This window comes from Nestor notabilis, unplaced genomic scaffold (assembly GCF_000696875.1).
Source record: "Nestor notabilis isolate BGI_N333 unplaced genomic scaffold, ASM69687v1 scaffold4333, whole genome shotgun sequence".
Taxonomy (NCBI): domain Eukaryota; kingdom Metazoa; phylum Chordata; class Aves; order Psittaciformes; family Psittacidae; genus Nestor; species Nestor notabilis.
In genome coordinates this window covers 1,921-18,456 of record NW_009922215.1, presented here as the reverse complement: position 1 = coordinate 18,456, position 16,536 = coordinate 1,921, and the positions used below count along the sequence as shown (strand labels likewise).

The following is a 16,536-nucleotide window of genomic DNA, read 5'->3' as shown; positions in this document are numbered from 1 at the left end:
GAATGCTTTAATCTCTGTACTACAAATACCATGCCATATATCCTAACAGAACTAGGTGGGACATCCTGTCGCCCTTTTCCTGACTGTTTCATACCAATGGCATCTGACAGTCAATACACCTAAACTTGTTTCTGCTGGGTGAGCTTACAGTTATTAAAAGTGATTTACTTTTTTTTTTTTTTCCTAAGAGCATGATGGTACTTTTTGTAATATTACACTTAAATCAATTTCTTTTACTTTGCTTGGAATCAGTAAGTATATCATATGACACTTTGGAAATATTTGTATCTGTAATAACTCTTTTTGCATCACGTACTCAGTAATCCATGGATTTTATTATTTAATAAAAGACAACAAAAGCATTAAATAGTGTAAGTTCCAAGATCAGTCACTACAAAAGTTCACATAACAGTTTTCCTCTAGTACCATACCACATGCTTTGCAGCGAGCTAGATTGACTGGAAAATCAGTTGTGTTCTGGCAGAAAACAGCAGTTCCCAAACCTCTTCTGTAGTCTTGCACATAGTTTAAATGGGGTAGTGCTGAAGGCAGGCTTTGGAGAATTGTTTCGTTGTGTCTGAAATCTTTAGTCTTATTTCAGTAGTTTGATAAACTTACTTCTGAAGCTGCTTCTTGTTTCTGAAAGGGTCTTCTCTTAGTTCCCTTAGTTCTTACTGTACTCTGTATGTAGATGTATTTTAGGTTTGTTTCCTTTTGTCTTCTGAAACTTACAAAATGACACTTTTTATTAAAAAAAAGGAAGAAAAAAGATTTATTTTTTTAATTTTTTTTTTAATCCCACCGCACACTTTAAGCAGTGGCATTTGGCAAGTCCACCCATTGCCACAGACTTCTTTCCTGAAACCAGACCCAGGTTAATCAGCAATGACCTTCTTGCTGTCCTGATCCAAAACTTTTGCTTTGATTGAATCAGATTCTCTTCTATCAGTGTTGTTCCACAATGTTTTTATCCCTTGAACTACATATTTCCTTCAGGACTCGTGCTTCTGCCCTTGTCATTACTCCACCAGTGTTTTTTACTTAACATTGTGTCTTAGTAGTTCTCTGGTTAATTGCCCAGGTGTCTATCACTTGTTACTGTTCTCAAGATCAGTATTTCTCATTTCCCTCCCTCTTCATTCTCTTATGATTTAGTATGACTCTGCCACCTCTTTGGCTATAAAGGAAAATAATTCATAGTATAAGAAACAATGAGGAAATCATGCTTGGTTTTCTTCGCTCAACATTTTATTTTTTTTATTCATGACAGTATGTAATTGCATCCAACCTTATAAAAGGAATTTTGGAAGTCAGATTGTAATTTGGATCTCGCTTACCTACCCCAGCATCAGTATTATTTCTGATTCGCTCATAAAAATGTAAAAGGTTACATTTTATCCTGGCATGATGCATAGGTTCAGCTGATTGCTGCGTGCCAGGATGACACTTGCTGCTCTGTAACTCTCCGGATTGGTCCTAGAATCTCTTAAATTATGCATTTTTTTCCTTCAGAAGGGCAGCTGCTTTTACAGTTTTTTATTGGAGCTGTTTTTTCAGCTGTATCTCACAGTTTTAGCAAGGCATAGTAAATGGAGTAAAAGTACAAACCTCAGATACTAACATGAATAAAGGTTACTGGGGAGATGTTGATTTGCAGTGTAGATGGTTTAAGAGTCTAAGGATACTATTAAGACTACCTTCCAACCTTATATATGTCTGATTTTTATTTTTTTTTTCCCATTTAGTACCCTGATCTACAAGTTTGGAAGAACAGAAGAGTTATGGGCATGAGTGATCGCATATGGCATTGTCTGTTCCACAGTTGCTATGTCGTACTATGTATGTAGATATATTTACATCTATTTGTTCTTGGTTTGCTTTCTAAATTGAATGAACTGAGGCAAATTACAGTTTCTGTAATAAGCTCCCTCTTTTCACAGGACAGATTTGTGAATATGTACATACACCTGTATATATCTTAAAAAGGGAACGTCAGGCTTTCTTTCTGAAACCTTCAGGCTTATTTCTTCAGATACAGGGGTTTCTGTCAACCCCTGAGGCTTGATCTTCCAAACCTTCCTGTGTGTCAGAGACTTCAGGGGAGCTATTAGTAAACAAGCAGGATAAAGGCTGTACCCTGTGAAAGGGATAACTACTTTTATGTATGGGAAAGCTCAAGGCAGTTCTGTGAGGGCTGGAGACAAGGGCTGCCTTTGTAACCTGAAGGAGTAGCCAGCGCATGGAATGACATGGCTGAGCCTGCCTTTAACGAGGGGAAATTCTATTGTACGCTGAGATAAAAGCTGATTTTAAGAATTTTATATAACTGTTCAGAAAAATACAAAGTAGCTATTTTTTTGTAAAAGGTTATGAATTTTTAAACCAGGCCCTCTATCAAGCAGGTTGCGCATGGCAAATTAAAATGTTCTTGACTTCTGATTGCTGTAGCACAAACGACATTTGGTAGCACCACAGTCCTCAGAATTAATTTCATGCTGTTCTGTGTAATAAATACCAATTAATATTTAATGTATTTACTGGTATTAGAATGAAAACCAACAAACTGATGCCAGTCATACTTGAAGCATATAAAGAACAAATGTGGGTCAGACTAGCATCTTTAAAATTATGCTAGCAGAATTTTCTTCAGGGGAAGCTTTTTGCCAATAAATGAACAGTTACCCTGCTACCCATTACCCTTTCTATTTAACAGGCAAGCATTTCAAGTGAGGATATAGTATTTATTGCTCACAGCCTTACCTTGAAATAATTGCCAGTTTTAGGACAGCCATTTGCCCCAGTTAAAATGTATTTATCTATCTCCTAAATTTCCTGGGCACTTTCTGCGAAAAATTCCATTGTTGAAATCCAGTTTCTTCTAGCTGGAGTATACAGAAAGGGAGAACAATTATGCTTTATAACTTTGGCCTGATCTTGTATATTCATCTGGCTCCTGGTGACTTCATCTTATGAGTTCAGTGTGGTTTTCAAAGCATTTGAATCTACCTGGTGTTGAAGAGCTTTTATAATGCTCCATCTATAAAGACTGCTGACCAAACGGTATTAAACTGCAGAATGTACCTTCTGTGCATGGTTACTGTATCCTGTTCATCATCTAATTGCTCCCTTGTGGGAATCTCTCCAGTGGACAGAATATGAAGCAAATACTGCGGCTGAAATTGTGCTACTGGCCAGACCGACCAACTTCACCCCGGCCTCACTGTCCTGCAGTGAGTTGCAGTAGATTCACTGCTGTTAATCAGTCAATCAGAGCTGTGTACATAAGTTGTCTGTTTGGTTGTCATTTCAGAAAACTGCAATAAACCTTATCTTATGTTCTCAAACTAGTGAATTGAGCAGGAGTACTCGTAAATAGTCCAGCAGTATTGACCTTTGAGCAAGTCTTAACACCAGGTAATAAGTAAAACCTAAGATTTTTGGTTTTAGGTCTGTCATTTCTTGCTGAGGAGCTTGGGAATGTTGTTTGGTTTTTTTCTCTAAGTGAGAAACCAGTGTGGCCTATAACTGATCTCGTTTAACAGGATATTGCACCAGCCACTTGAACAGCACAAGCCGACTGACTCTGGAAAGACTCTTACAGTATGCTTTAATGCAAGCTCCTGCTTCAAAAACCCCAGTTTTCTTTAGAACAGTGCAGGAGCTTCTTTGAGGTTACCTCATTTTCTACCACAAGTTTGCTTTCTTGTATTTCTCAGCAAGTCATCTGTTTTGACTGGAATGTTGATGCTCTCTATACAGCTGCTAGGAGGAGAAAAGAGACAGCTTTGAGTATTTGTCTTTTGCGGTAGCCTAAACTGAAAGTGGGTGTAGTACAAGAACTGTGCAAGTGTCCAAGGTCTGCTTTTACACACCCCAGGCGGTTCCAGTGTAGGCCAAGGTGGCTAGGGACAGTTGTACCTTAGCCCACCACCGTTGGCAGTAGTAAAGATAAATAACCCTTGAGTTGCTCCTAGCAAAAGCTTTTTAACTTTGGCAAATTCATGTAACTAAAATTCTTTAGTAACAGCTTTCTCTAACAGAAGTCTAGTGTAGGGCTTGCTCAGGAAGTTGTATGCTGTATTGCTAAATAGTCACAGGTGATATTTTAACTGCTGCCTTATTTATGTCATGTACGTCCTCTGTTATGCAGTTAGGTTGTTTCTTTGTGAGCCCATGGGTCTTCATTTATTTACAGTACAGGAAAAGACCGTGGATGAACTTTAGAAGCAGGCATTGTGCAGCTTCTGGCTGACTGGAAATGTCTCACCAGCCTTGACGTATGCCTAAGTCTTAAGATAAGCGTGCTGTCTGAGCATGCTGCCTCAGCACAAGGGGTGAGATCAGTTCTAGGAGGAAACAACCTCACAAAGCTTTTGGAAAAATAGTACTAATGTTTCATGCTGGACTTGTGTATTCCTGGAAGGGGCAGAACAGCACTACCGCAGGTAGCCTGCACCTCAGACAGTAGCCAAGGTCTTGAACAGACCAAGGTAACTTGAACAAGTCATTTGCAAATGAACAAGTTTGTTCTTTTAACATCTTGTATCAAACCCAGGAAAAAAAAAAATCAAACAAATAAAGCCAATCTTTTTAGTACAGAAGTGGTTCATTTGTGCTTTATTAGACACCTTCCTGGCCCCACAGGACTATGATGTGAGGCTTAACTTCCGATTTGCTTTAAGGGACTCAAACCACAACCCTCAGTCAACTTCTCATTTGCAGAACTAAGCTGATAGGCAGCAAGAGGTTTTAGTGTCTGATAATTTACCACTATGTGTTATAAATTCAGAGCAAAAGTATCTAAAGTTTCTTTTGCTGTGAAGAACAACTGTCTCACCGCAGGAGCCAAGATTAATGCTTCTCATGAGTGTTAGGAGGCAGGAATAAGGAGGTCGTTCTTGGGGACTTGTCCTGCTGAGGAGAATAAAGTTACATTTCTTTTTAATTAGACTGCCATTTTTATCTGGAGGAAAGAAGTTGTCACAGAAACCTGCATGTACCTAGAATGATTCAGAAAAGCATTCTGGGGTGGATATAACACACACTGAGCACTAACACTGACTTAAAAATAAGGCAACAAAACAAAAGCAACTCTGAAGGTAGTTTCTGGTGCAATTATTCACTCACTGAAACAGTCCAGGTTGTACTATGTCCTACCATAAAGTGCCAGTAGTTCTCAAAAATTTGTTTCAATTTGGGGTGGGAAAGGTGATGATGTTAATATAACCAGCTGTCTGTCTGCTGGCAATTTAGTGTTCCCTTTCATGTTCCACCTTTTAAGTCTCTTTGGCAAAGCATAGATGCTGGTGTAGCACAGCAGAAGCCCTCTGAACTCAGGCTCAGGGTCCATGCTATTCCCAGGAAGCAACATCTCACCCTGGATTCATCAGTGGCCGCATTTTGTTCAGAGCTCGTCATGTCCTGCCAGCAGCAACACGCACCTCCCCTGGGCAGGAGCTTCCACAAACACTGCTACAGGCGCTTGAACCAGGCTGTGCTTAAGTAATGTCACTGTCACTGGAGATGCTGCTTGAATGAGCCTGACCAGCCAAACTGCCACCACAGGCCTGGCCTCCTCCACAAAACACAACAGATGAGTTGTCGGGATCATCCTCAGCGTAACTGTGCAGCACCTCTAGAACAGGCATGTTCGGGTCCTTCAAATACTGGGAAAAGCCAGAAACAACAGTTTAGGTATATAGCCACTGAAAAGGCACATTACAAGTTACAGACAGAGCAGGTACCACCAAGTTGCTTCAGACCAGAATTCAGTGAGAGCTGCTCAATGTTCCATTCTGGATTTCCTTGAAGCTACACTGAACAAGGAGAGGGTTTAAAAATACCTTATTTCTGAGGGAGGAAAAAGAAAATCAATCATGCAAATGTCCACTGAAGTGTGTTAAAGGCACCTGCATTTCCTATTTTTCTTTTTTTTAGTAATTTTTGGCTAATATTATTTTCCTGTCAGTTTAAGCAAAGTCCTACTAGTTAAGACCAAGCCACAGAAGAAAACACTTCTTTATTACACTGCTGGGGACACGTCCTCCAGTTGCAGGAATCTAGCAACTGACAGCTTGTCTAAAGCACTAATGTAGCAAAGGAGAGCCAAGATTCTGGTTTGTTCAGTGCTAGGCAAGTCAGATCTACACACTGTTACCAGCAATCTCTAGTGACATCTCTTGTAGGTACTTTCTGCTTTGACTTGCCTTCTGCTCCCCATTCCTCCAAAATTAAGTCATCAGCTTTACAATGAACACATAATCAAAGAAAGGAGCAGTAGAAAAGAATGTAGGCCAGAGGAAACAGGAGGACGCTTTCTGTCTCTCGTGTCACCTCCACATACTCTCCTGATCACTGAGCTGATGTGTTTCACAGGGAATTGGAGCCATCTTAAGTACTGAACCAAAAAAACCTACCTATCATTGAACATTTTTTTCCCTGATTTAAAAATAAAATAAAACAAATGCCTAGAACACAGACGCCTTCACATTGTTGAAAGACAGATGTAGCTTCTAGTTTTACTCAAAAGCTTGTTCTGTACTGCAGGAGGTGTCATAACCTAGCTGAGATGGGACAGCAGCTCAAGTCGTATCAGTTGTGGGACAGAATTAACCTTAGTTTCAATTAAGACACCACCTTCTCTGTAATCACAGCTAATGGCTAACAAGCAACAGGCTTGTTTTTTCAAGTGTATTAAACCCAAACGTTTCATATGGGAACCTCAAATAAATTCTCTTCAACAAATTCAAGACATAAATGAACCTCAAGTTGGTTTTGCTCTGTGAAGGCATTTCTGCAGTAAAAATGCTCCCTAGAACGCAGATCCTTCTGTAAAAGAAGGAAGCATGTGATTTTTCTGAACATCTCCAGGAGTACATATGAAACTGCCTTAAAATAAGCAAACTCCTGTGTTTGAAGAGGAAAAGCCCCAGGCTGGTTGATCCTTTTTAGAAATAACCATTACAAAAAGTTGTGTTTCTTTTCCAGATTACTGCAGTTACTCCAGAACACAGGATGACAGATTCTGATCTTATGAGTCCTCTGCATGAAATACTTAACTGTTTAAGTACACTGTACATGGATTTTTTTCTTTTTCTTCCTATGTGAGCTATGCTTTGCTTGATACATGCTACAGGTGCCTCCACTGAGCCCATCAAGTGGTAGATGAGGTAGCAGGAAGAGAGAAAATCATTTACTCAGGGGGTCTGCAAAAAGTCTGGGTTCATTCACCCTCACATCTATAATAACCTGGAAAAACAGCTCCACGATCACAGAACTACCGTAGTACAAGGGACTCCACTTGGCAGTCAGATGTATACAAAGAACTGATCTATACCCAGAGACATGCAAACAAATACAGAGCTTTTAAAAATATGGAATTTATGCTAAACAAGGACTTTGAAACTGGGAACTTGGCTTAAAGACTAATTCCTGTTTAAACACTAAAAAGAGGAAGATGAACAGAACTGAAACAATACTGCTTAGTACAGAAATGTGTGAGCTACAAGAAGAAAAAAGTCCCAGGATGATTTTTTCATCTGAGTACTGCTAAACCTACAGGGGAAAAAAAATATATATATATATATAAAGCCAAAGAAGGTCCTCCTCTTCAAAGCTTTCAAGGCAGTCCCTGCTCTTAAAGCCATCAGCGTTCACTTCCCATATTTGATTTTTAATCTGAGACCCAGGTCCCAAGGATGTGTTCTGCAGCACACAACAGCTGTTTGCTTCCAGAGAGCAACTGTTTCAGGCTTGTTGACTTAGATAAGCAACGAAAAGGGGTGGACACAGGGTAGTTAAGAAACAGAGAATCTTACTTTGGTTTTGTAAAAGGATTAGAGCAGCATTTGTATCTTAGTGCACCGAAAAAGAAGTAATTCAGTTGAGCAGAAGAGGAATAAAATGGGGGATCATAAATGAGAAAAGCAACAGTTTGCACTAAGTCAACTGTTTACATCTGTTTCCATTAACACAACATACAGCTTTGTTCATATTCACCCCAAGATCATCGCTGTCTTTTACAGGGGAGAGAAATACAAAACATCTCCACATACCTCTTCAAAGTGTGATGGGATTTGTAAAGGTGGCTGAGACCAGTATTTAATTTTTTTGTTGTATCTCCACAGAAATAACAAACCAACTGCTACCAGATTTACAAAAAGCAACACCAACACAAATATTAGTACAATATATCCAGTTCTGCTTGCCTCTGAAAAAGAGAAAACCAAAACAAATATACATATGACAAGTTCATATTTATACATATATTTATAAAAATGTAAAATAATACACAGCAAGCTGAAATTTACTATACTTGGTAATCAAATTACATATATAAATTATATACGTGTGTTAAGAAGTAGCTTGTTTAGTGATTCCATGTGGCAGTCACCAGCCCCCATGAGCTGCCTCCCCTTAACTGCACAGCCTGAGGCAAGCTCCTGCTTGACACACCTGCAGGGTGAAGGCAGAGCTGGAGGAATCACTGCTGGCCGTCGGAGGGCAGGCAGGGAGTGCAGTCTGTCCTTCCACCCTCAAGCTGCCAGCAAGGGCCATTATTGCCAGAGGTTTCTCTTTCAGAACATGCACCTCCTTTCAGCCAAGGGGGCATCAGACACTTCAACATCGCAGCTCTGGGGCTCATGATCAAGTGCTTGATCGATATTATCCGGGAGGTCAGCTCCTGTGGGGCTTCAGAAACTGCATAAGCAGGTTTCATCTACACGTCCTCCAGTGCCTTCAAAAGCATGCTGTGTCTGGCACTGGTGGTCACACAGAGGGAGTCAAGAGAGGAACAAACTCCATTATCTTGCACGTGCCCTCTCACTTATCTCCTACTAAAACATGGCACTCAACACATCAGAGAAGGAAGCACATCAAAGAGGAGAGGAACGTTCCTGTCCTGCAGCAGGCAGTGGCTGAGGAACAGCAACACCGTCTCCTTCACCAGTGACTTCCTCTGAAGACCAAGTATTTGTATTTTCTCTCTTTGCCTATTTCTAGCAAGTAATACCCACAGCAAGGACAAGGGGAAGAGTACAATGAAAACCCTCAATTACTGACTGAACAACTCCTCATTAGTTTGCCATTAATGACAATTGTAAACAACTATCAGTGATGCTCTCTTATCATTCCTGACAAACTACAGCATCACAGAATAGTTTGGGTTGGAAGGGACCTTAGAGATCACCTAGTTCCAACCCAACTGCCACGGGCAGTGACACCTTCCACTAGATCAGGTTGCTCCAAGCCCCAGCCAACCTTGGCCTTGAACACTGCCAGGGATGGGGCAGCCACAGCTTCTCTGGGCAACCTGTGCCAATGTCTCACTGCCCTCATAGTGAAGAATTTCTTCCTAGTATCTAATCTAAATCTACGCTCAGTATGTACCTGGGTATGTAACACGAGGTAAGACCAAATGTTACATGAGCTAAGACTCATGTTCTACACTCATCTCAATACATAGAAAAATACAACAGAATTCGATTTATACCACTGATTGTAGTTCTGTAACACTCTGGGACACTTTGCAGTCCAAGTAACTGGTAATCTGGATGTGCCAACAATTCTACTTGAATTCTAAAACAATAGAGGGTCAGTTCCTTCAGATTTCTGATTTTGAATAGTGTATTGCTCATCTTTTTCTCCTGTTAAAAAGAAAAAAAGAAGTGTTACTGTAAAAACTGGACCTGTCTTAAACACAAATCCCCTCCCCGTTTTTAATTTGCTCATTCAAAAAGCAAAGATTTTATTTTTCATAATTCAGCTTCCCCAAACAAGAGAAGCAGTGAAATATATTTCAACTTTCCTACGTGAATGCATTTGAAAATTCTTTTTTTTTTTTCAAATGAGATCAAGCTCAACCATTTGAAACCATCTGGAAGAGCGCGAACAGCAGAGGCATGAGAACAGACCCAAGGTTGGATTTTAACCACCATGTGCTGCTGGATGTTTTGACACAGCTTCTGTAACAGCTCAGGCAGCAAGCACGGTATAGGAAGGGGGAAGGAAAAACAAGCCATGAGAAGTGCCCCTCCACCACCAGAGCAGTCCAACAGAAGTGTAGTCAGCAAAGAGCTTCCATCACCTCAGCTCGTTCTACCAAAGGGGAAAACAGCTGATGGGCAGTGCAAAACCTCCAGTCTCTACATGGCCAGCATAGTCTTTTGGCTATTTTTAACCTGTGAGGGGCTGGGTGAAGGGCCTCAGGGAGGCCTACAGAAGCATCCGAGAGTAATGTCTTGTTTGAATCTCAAACATGAATGTATTTTAGGTGTGTCAGAAAAATACACATTGGTGCAAGAGAGGAAGGAGGTGGACGCATTTCAGATTTAGCAAAGTCTTTGAAACAAAGAAATTAAAAGCAATTATGTTTTTCTGCTTCTGTTTTTTAACATTTAACTTGAGAATTACATTATTTTGAATCTTCTTCCTTTTTTTTTAATTTTTATTTAAATGTAACTTAATTCCTCCCCTGCAACGCTGGCCTGACAAGAACACTGCTACCAGGGCCCCAGACAGCAGCGTTAAGTGCACACTGAGACCAACACCTCTAAGTCTCAATATGAACAGCTCATCCCAGCTGCCCCCAGCATGTTTCTAATAACTCTGCCTTTCTCTGCCCTAGGAACAGGTGACATCAGGCCAAAGCAGCCTGTTACTGAAGCTGCCAGCACAAACAAGCCCAGCACAGGAAAGGAGGAAGGATATTTCAAGAGTTTTCCAAATTGCCTAAGCAAACTTCGGAATCTTAAAGCCGCCTTCGACAATTTGCAGATTCTCTCCCTTGCTTTGCAATGTAATTTAACTTTTACTACGTACAGAGGAAAAGAGGATGGTTTTGCAATTTTTGTCATACGTGCAATGCTTGTGCCAAGACCAAATTCACTTTTTTCCAAGACACCAAATGGTGACCCTTTACCGCTAGAGGGGAAAAAAAATGAGTTTTCTTCCCCCGTTTCTGCCGTTTTTCAAGAGACACTGACTCGTACCTCTTAATCACAAAGGCATTACGAACAAAGTAAATTAGAGAGAATTCTTACTTTTTTAATAGAACTTGTTGCATTCTCCCAGTAGGACACATGATACTGAAGAGAGTATCCTGCTTCAGATCCGAACGGGGGTGTGACACTAATGAGAAGTGAGTCAGAGCCTACAGTCACGCTGTTCACTTTAGGAGGCCCTATAGTAGCTGAACATAAAGAAAGAGCAGTGAATCTCTGGCATGCAGAACAGCTCCTCGTACCATCTCCAGCTTTACTTTGATACTCTCAGCAAACATGCTAAATATTGACAGCTTTTTCTCAATATGGGGAACATAACATTTTCTCATGTACTTCATGCATTTAAGACATCTACTTTATTACAAATCTAAGGAAAAAGACTTGAAAGCATAAGTGAAACTAGACAATTAAGAATTTTCCTGTTACCTTTTCCAGGAAATTCGGTAAATATTCTCTAGAATGTATCTGCATTTATCTGCAGTTAATGGTGATACCATTTTGTTCCTCTATTTTTTCCTTCAGCTAGCCTGCCACATACTCCATACTCACTAAAAACCACGCCGACTGGGTCAACAAATTGGAAGACCAGTAACTAGTTTCTGCTCCTTGCACTGCATCAAAGCACTCCTTGCTTTGATGTCTCCATCTGCCCTATAGGGTAAAGATGATGACTTCCTTTAGTCAAGTACTCTAAGGTCTAAATCACAAAAAATATATAAAGTACTCTCAGTCCTAACACCAGAGGCTTGTGTGATCACAGGTCATATACGGTCACTAGTCATCTAGCTGTTGTATCCTGGCTTTTTTCACCCATTTAAGCTTATCAGCATTTCTAAAGCATCTCAAAAAACCCCACTCATGCACACATTAGAGTAGTTAACAGCTGCTTGAATACTAAAGAGGGGTAACTATCAAAGTAAAAATCAATCCTTGCATGCAACCATTACTTACTGTACCTCAAAAAAAGAGCAGAACCTGCTCTGTCCACTGCTACTTTAGGGAAAATTGCCCCCAGGATCTTTTTATATTGGTAGAGAATTTTTGGTTTCTTTCTACTTCCTGTTGCTGTACAACTGCAAATGCCTTGTTGAGTGTCCTTGCAAATTCCCAAAGCTCCCCTCTCCGGTGGGACTGAGCCAAACATTAGAGGAAGAGAACAGCCTGACTGAGCAGCCAGTGGTCTTGGTGCCTAGGAACTGACCTCCAGGGCAGTCACACACGAATAATCACCTAATGTTCCTCCTGCTCCCCCACCAAGGAACAGACACACAAATATCTCTCCCACACCAAGCCTCTGCTTTGCCTTGTATTTCCATTAGGCCAGAGCTCTCCTAACCCCCAAAGGATCCCACTCCTAAGCAATCCTGCACCACAAGCTATAGATACATCAGTTGCAGACTTCAGTGCAGGATTCAGGCAATTCCTCGGCCCTGCACTCTTTTACTACCAGGGAAAACCCAAGATTTATAACAGAAGTCACCAGGGAAAGCATCATACAACCAGCATGGAATATCACTGCTCCTCACAAGGTATGGGAGAACTTGAACTAAAGAGTTTATAAATCTATTCCTCTACTTCATTATTATTTCAGAGGTGGTTTTAAACTCAATATTTACTTTCTTCTAATCCTGTAACCAATCACAGCAAGGCAAAGAGCAGATCTTATAAAGAACAACAATATGCTTGTTCATACATTTAACAGGATTTAATCTGTGCCTTTTGAGATGAGGTACAAAATGAAATATAATCCTTTGTGACTAAGAAAATTCAGTTCTAAGTAACGTTAAGCTTGGCGGCTGTGTAACAATAGCAATGGAAAGTATATTAGGTGAATACTTCATAATAATCAGTCAAAACCGGACTAGTGATTGCTGACATAACAACAAAACTTTCCAAACCTAAAGAGCCCAACGAAAAGAACATAATAAGGATCCTTGTATAAGACAAATCGTTGTAGCCAACATAGTTTTAGAACCTTATGACCTTTGTACAAAATTTATTGTAAGCCAAACAGGACTGTAGATAAAGCGTATCTGAAACTAGCAGATGTTCAGGTGGTACTGTAGTGAAGTGAACTGATAAGTAGAAGGACGAGGAGAAATCACTCAGTTACTTCAGCAGTATTACCAAAACAGTTAAGCTGTCGTAAGCATTTATCTACTGTGCATGCTTCAAAGACTTCTTCCAGAACAAGAGTTCAAGGAACACCCAACTGATGAAGCTTGTTGGAAGAAGTAAAATGACCACCAAAGACCACTACCACTTTGTTATGCACATATGAAAATGGGCGTGGAATTATGTAAAACGATTCTCAGAAAACTAATGAATATGTAGGACGTTCACCAGAAAGGTAATGAATATGTATGTTAAGCAACAATATAATCACAATCTGTTTGATACTTAAACGAGACACATTAGGAGGAGATATCCCCTGTGTCTCCCAGGGCTGCAGTAAAGAATACCTGCTTGTCAACTTAAACTTGTTGGTGAGTTCTTAACAAGTTCTATGAATCACCTTGACCCTTCTACACTGGAGTCAGGACAGTTTATGTTTCTTAGAAAAGGGATCTATTCAACAGAAACAGGTAGTTTGTACTCAGACCACCAAAAATCAAGGGAGTGTATGTATGCATGCGACAGTGCTACGTAGGGAAATAAGGAAATGGAAAACTCTCTAACATGATGATGTTGTAGCTCTTACAAGGCTCAACCACCCAAGGAAACTCATCTGTTTCTCTTTTGATACCCCTTGAAAAAGCGCTCTGCTAACCCCACTTCAGAGGAATTAAGTATTATCAGTTTCCTAGTGACACACCGAGGCCTTGCGGCCTTTGTTCACTGAACACCTACAGTATTATGTACACTTGGCTTTTGTTCATAATAGAGTCAGAAAGTCCACAACAGACAATAGGGATTTTTTTTTTCCCCAAAGAAATCTCCTTTGAGAGAGAGACACTGAAAGCATGAACAGCACTTACTGTTTCTCTCTGCCACAAAGGGATCTGTTTCCACCCAGTCAGAAGTCACTTGCCCTAGCTCAGCCCTCACGCGCAAAACAAGAGTCCAGCGCCGCTCCTTAAGTGACCAGGGGAGATTGCACTCAGTGTGGGTGATCCGGGTGCAGTTCATCTCATCCCACTTGTTGAAGGCCCCTCTGCAATGCAAAACAAAGGACAAATAAAGCATCAGCAGAAATGTGCAACAACATAAAACAGAATCTCTCCCACTAAGACAATTTTTGGGACACAAGAATGTGTCACAAAACTACCACTTTCATGCCATCTGAATTCCCCAGCCCTTTCAGCACCTGCATCTCCTCAGGATCTGGGGAAAATTAAAATTGGCAAGAGAGAATTTGGTATGGCTAAAATTCCACAAGAAACTATGCAACATTTCTGAGTGCACTTCAGGTCTTCAATCTTTTCTCAGTTTAGTGGACATATCACAGGCTAAGAGATTGTCAGGCTTCAGAATCTGCTTTTGGGTATACATAAAGGTATCTGTAATAGACAAATCTTTTATTTCTGTGTTTGTTCTTTTTTAGGTGGGTTTTGGTTGGTTGGTGTTGTTTGTTTTAGCTAATTGTGTTACTGGATTAGAACAAAATCAGTTTCATTGCTTTCAGAACTATTTACTTACGTTTTATAATTGACTGTGTATAACACTAAGCCTCCATCCACTTCAACAGGAGACCACCTCAGCAAACTATGAAAGTTATAGGAATGAATCATCACATCCTTTGGTGCTGGTAAATGGGGAGAAGATTCTAAAGTAAGAAGAGGAATAAAAATAGTTATTGAAACATTCAAGTACACTGTAGGTAACTTTTGATCTCTAAATTCCTTCACCATGTATTATAGTTTAACTGCTTTGCAGGCAAAACCATTCCTCCTCATTCCATTTCTAGCTGCACTCATACCAATACATTTAAGTCCCCGCTATCCATGAAGCACTGAAATGCAACATACAACTTTTATTTATTCCATATGAACACAGTACTGAAAGTATCCAGTCCAGCACAAAAAATTAAACCCCATTACAAAAGCTCATCTATTTAAATTGTCTGCATCTCACATTTTACTGTGTTAACAACTCAGAACATGTTTTTCCTGCCCATCTGCCTCCTGCTAACTTGTTCGAAAACACAGGGGTCCCTTCACTGAAACTTTGCAGGAAAGGGGGTGGGGAAGCCTTCTCAAGCCATTCACAAGCACCATTCCACTTGCAAGCCTCAAGTTTTGCCTGTTTTGAAACCAATTTCACAATGTAGAAAAGAACAGAAACCCCTGTTAGAGGCATGCGTTCTACTAGTAGCAATGTCCACCCAAATTTGGTCATGCTGTGAACTCCTGGAGGTGAACAAAGACTGCAGTCATGCTCGAGCAGCTCGTCAGGAGGCAAGCAACACAGACCTGGAGACCAAATGGTTGTGCCTCTAGGACAGAAGAGCCACTTCTCTCCTGACCTAAGCAGGGTGGAGGAGCAAGCTGTCTACTGGGACTGGAGGACCGCCAAAGGCCAGGCACCAAGCTGGCGGCGAAGGGGTAGGAAAAACAAGCGGAGGGAGGGGGGTAAAAGAAGGACAGATGGATGGACAGCAGCTGAGCAAAAGGCAGAGAACCAAAGGCTGGAGAAATGGGGGTGGGTGAAGTAAAGAAAGCCAGAGGAGAGGTGGGGGAGCAGCTGGAGGGAGATGTTAGCTAGCAAACAGGGGAAAACAGCAGGCTGGAGAACTATAAAACACTGAAAGACATGGAGACCAACTGTAAGGAACTGGGACAGCCAAAAGCAAGAGACTATGATTACCACCAGTAGGCTGAGGTGAGGAAGGCAGAAAAATGCAATCAAATGCCTTCAAAACCAAAACAGCCTCACACCTCTAACCACAGCCCTGCAGTTGCTCAGGCGGGAAGGGCCCCTGGGAGCTCTCTAGTCTAAGCCCCTGCTACAAGCAAGACCAGCTCTGGCGTTAGAACTGGCTTCTCAGGGCTTTCCCCAGACAAGTCCCGAACCTCCGAGGACAGAGCCTGCCCACCTTGCTGGGCAATGGCTTCACTGCCTGCCTGTCCTAAGAGAGAGAAAGGTTCTCCTTCTGTATTTGACTCATATTTGTCTATGTAGTGATACCCTTACACCATTAAACATACAGGGTCAATGGGTCTTAAGCTTCAGAATCTGCTTTCGGGTATACATAAAAGGAACTGTAATAGACAAATCTTTTATTTCTGTGTTTGTTCATTTTTAGGTGGGTTTTGTCTTAAGCGCAAAGACAACCACGACATGATACCCCACATAATACGATTTTTTTTAATTTTTAAATTTTTTTTTTGCCTCTTAGCCACTATTTTTAAGTAGGGCTCTTAAGTAAACACACATTGTCTTAGGCTACAGATGGATCATTGAGCTTTGCAAACCCGTTTGAGACTCCTTACAGTTATAAACGCTACCTAACTATTAATCTCCTGCATATTTTCTTCATTGAAGAAAAGTTTTCACTTTCCAGACACACAAATTCTTTCTTGCACTGTTACCG

The 16,536-nt window shown here is 40.8% G+C and overlaps 2 protein-coding genes across 2 annotated transcripts in view; one reads left to right on the top strand and one right to left on the bottom strand.

The window, feature by feature from the left end:
- Window positions 1-2,099, top strand: part of TMEM50B (transmembrane protein 50B) — a 6,517-nt gene extending 4,418 nt beyond the window's left edge. Inside the window, exon 6 of the mRNA XM_010011501.1 lies at window positions 1,746-2,099. Within this exon, the coding sequence (XP_010009803.1) occupies window positions 1,746-1,791 (46 nt within the window). The 3' untranslated portion in view covers window positions 1,792-2,099. The remainder of the gene's footprint in view (window positions 1-1,745) is intronic.
- Window positions 2,100-5,498: 3,399 nt separating this feature from the next.
- Window positions 5,499-14,764, bottom strand: IFNGR2 (interferon gamma receptor 2 (interferon gamma transducer 1)). Its single transcript, XM_010011500.1, has 6 exons — window positions 14,643-14,764; window positions 13,982-14,157; window positions 11,043-11,191; window positions 9,494-9,647; window positions 8,055-8,209; window positions 5,499-5,666 (listed from the first exon to the last, which is right to left on the bottom strand). Exons 1-6 carry the CDS (start codon window positions 14,732-14,734, stop codon window positions 5,499-5,501), a joined length of 894 nt encoding a protein of 297 aa, XP_010009802.1. The 5' UTR covers window positions 14,735-14,764.
- Between the last annotated feature and the right edge of the window lie 1,772 nt (window positions 14,765-16,536).

What these genes read in the sequence shown, in the direction of transcription:
- IFNGR2 (XM_010011500.1), bottom strand. Translation starts at nt 14,734, where the DNA reads ATGATTCATTCCTATAACTTTCATAGTTTGCTGAGGTGGTCTCCTGTT. An exon ending in CTTTGTGGCAGAGAGAAACA is followed by an intron (nt 11,192 to 13,981) that starts GTAAGTGCTGTT and finishes CTTTATGTTCAG; the next exon opens with CTACTATAGGGCCTCCTAAA. An exon ending in CAACAAGTTCTATTAAAAAA is followed by an intron (nt 9,648 to 11,042) that starts GTAAGAATTCTC and finishes TCTTTTTAACAG; the next exon opens with GAGAAAAAGATGAGCAATAC.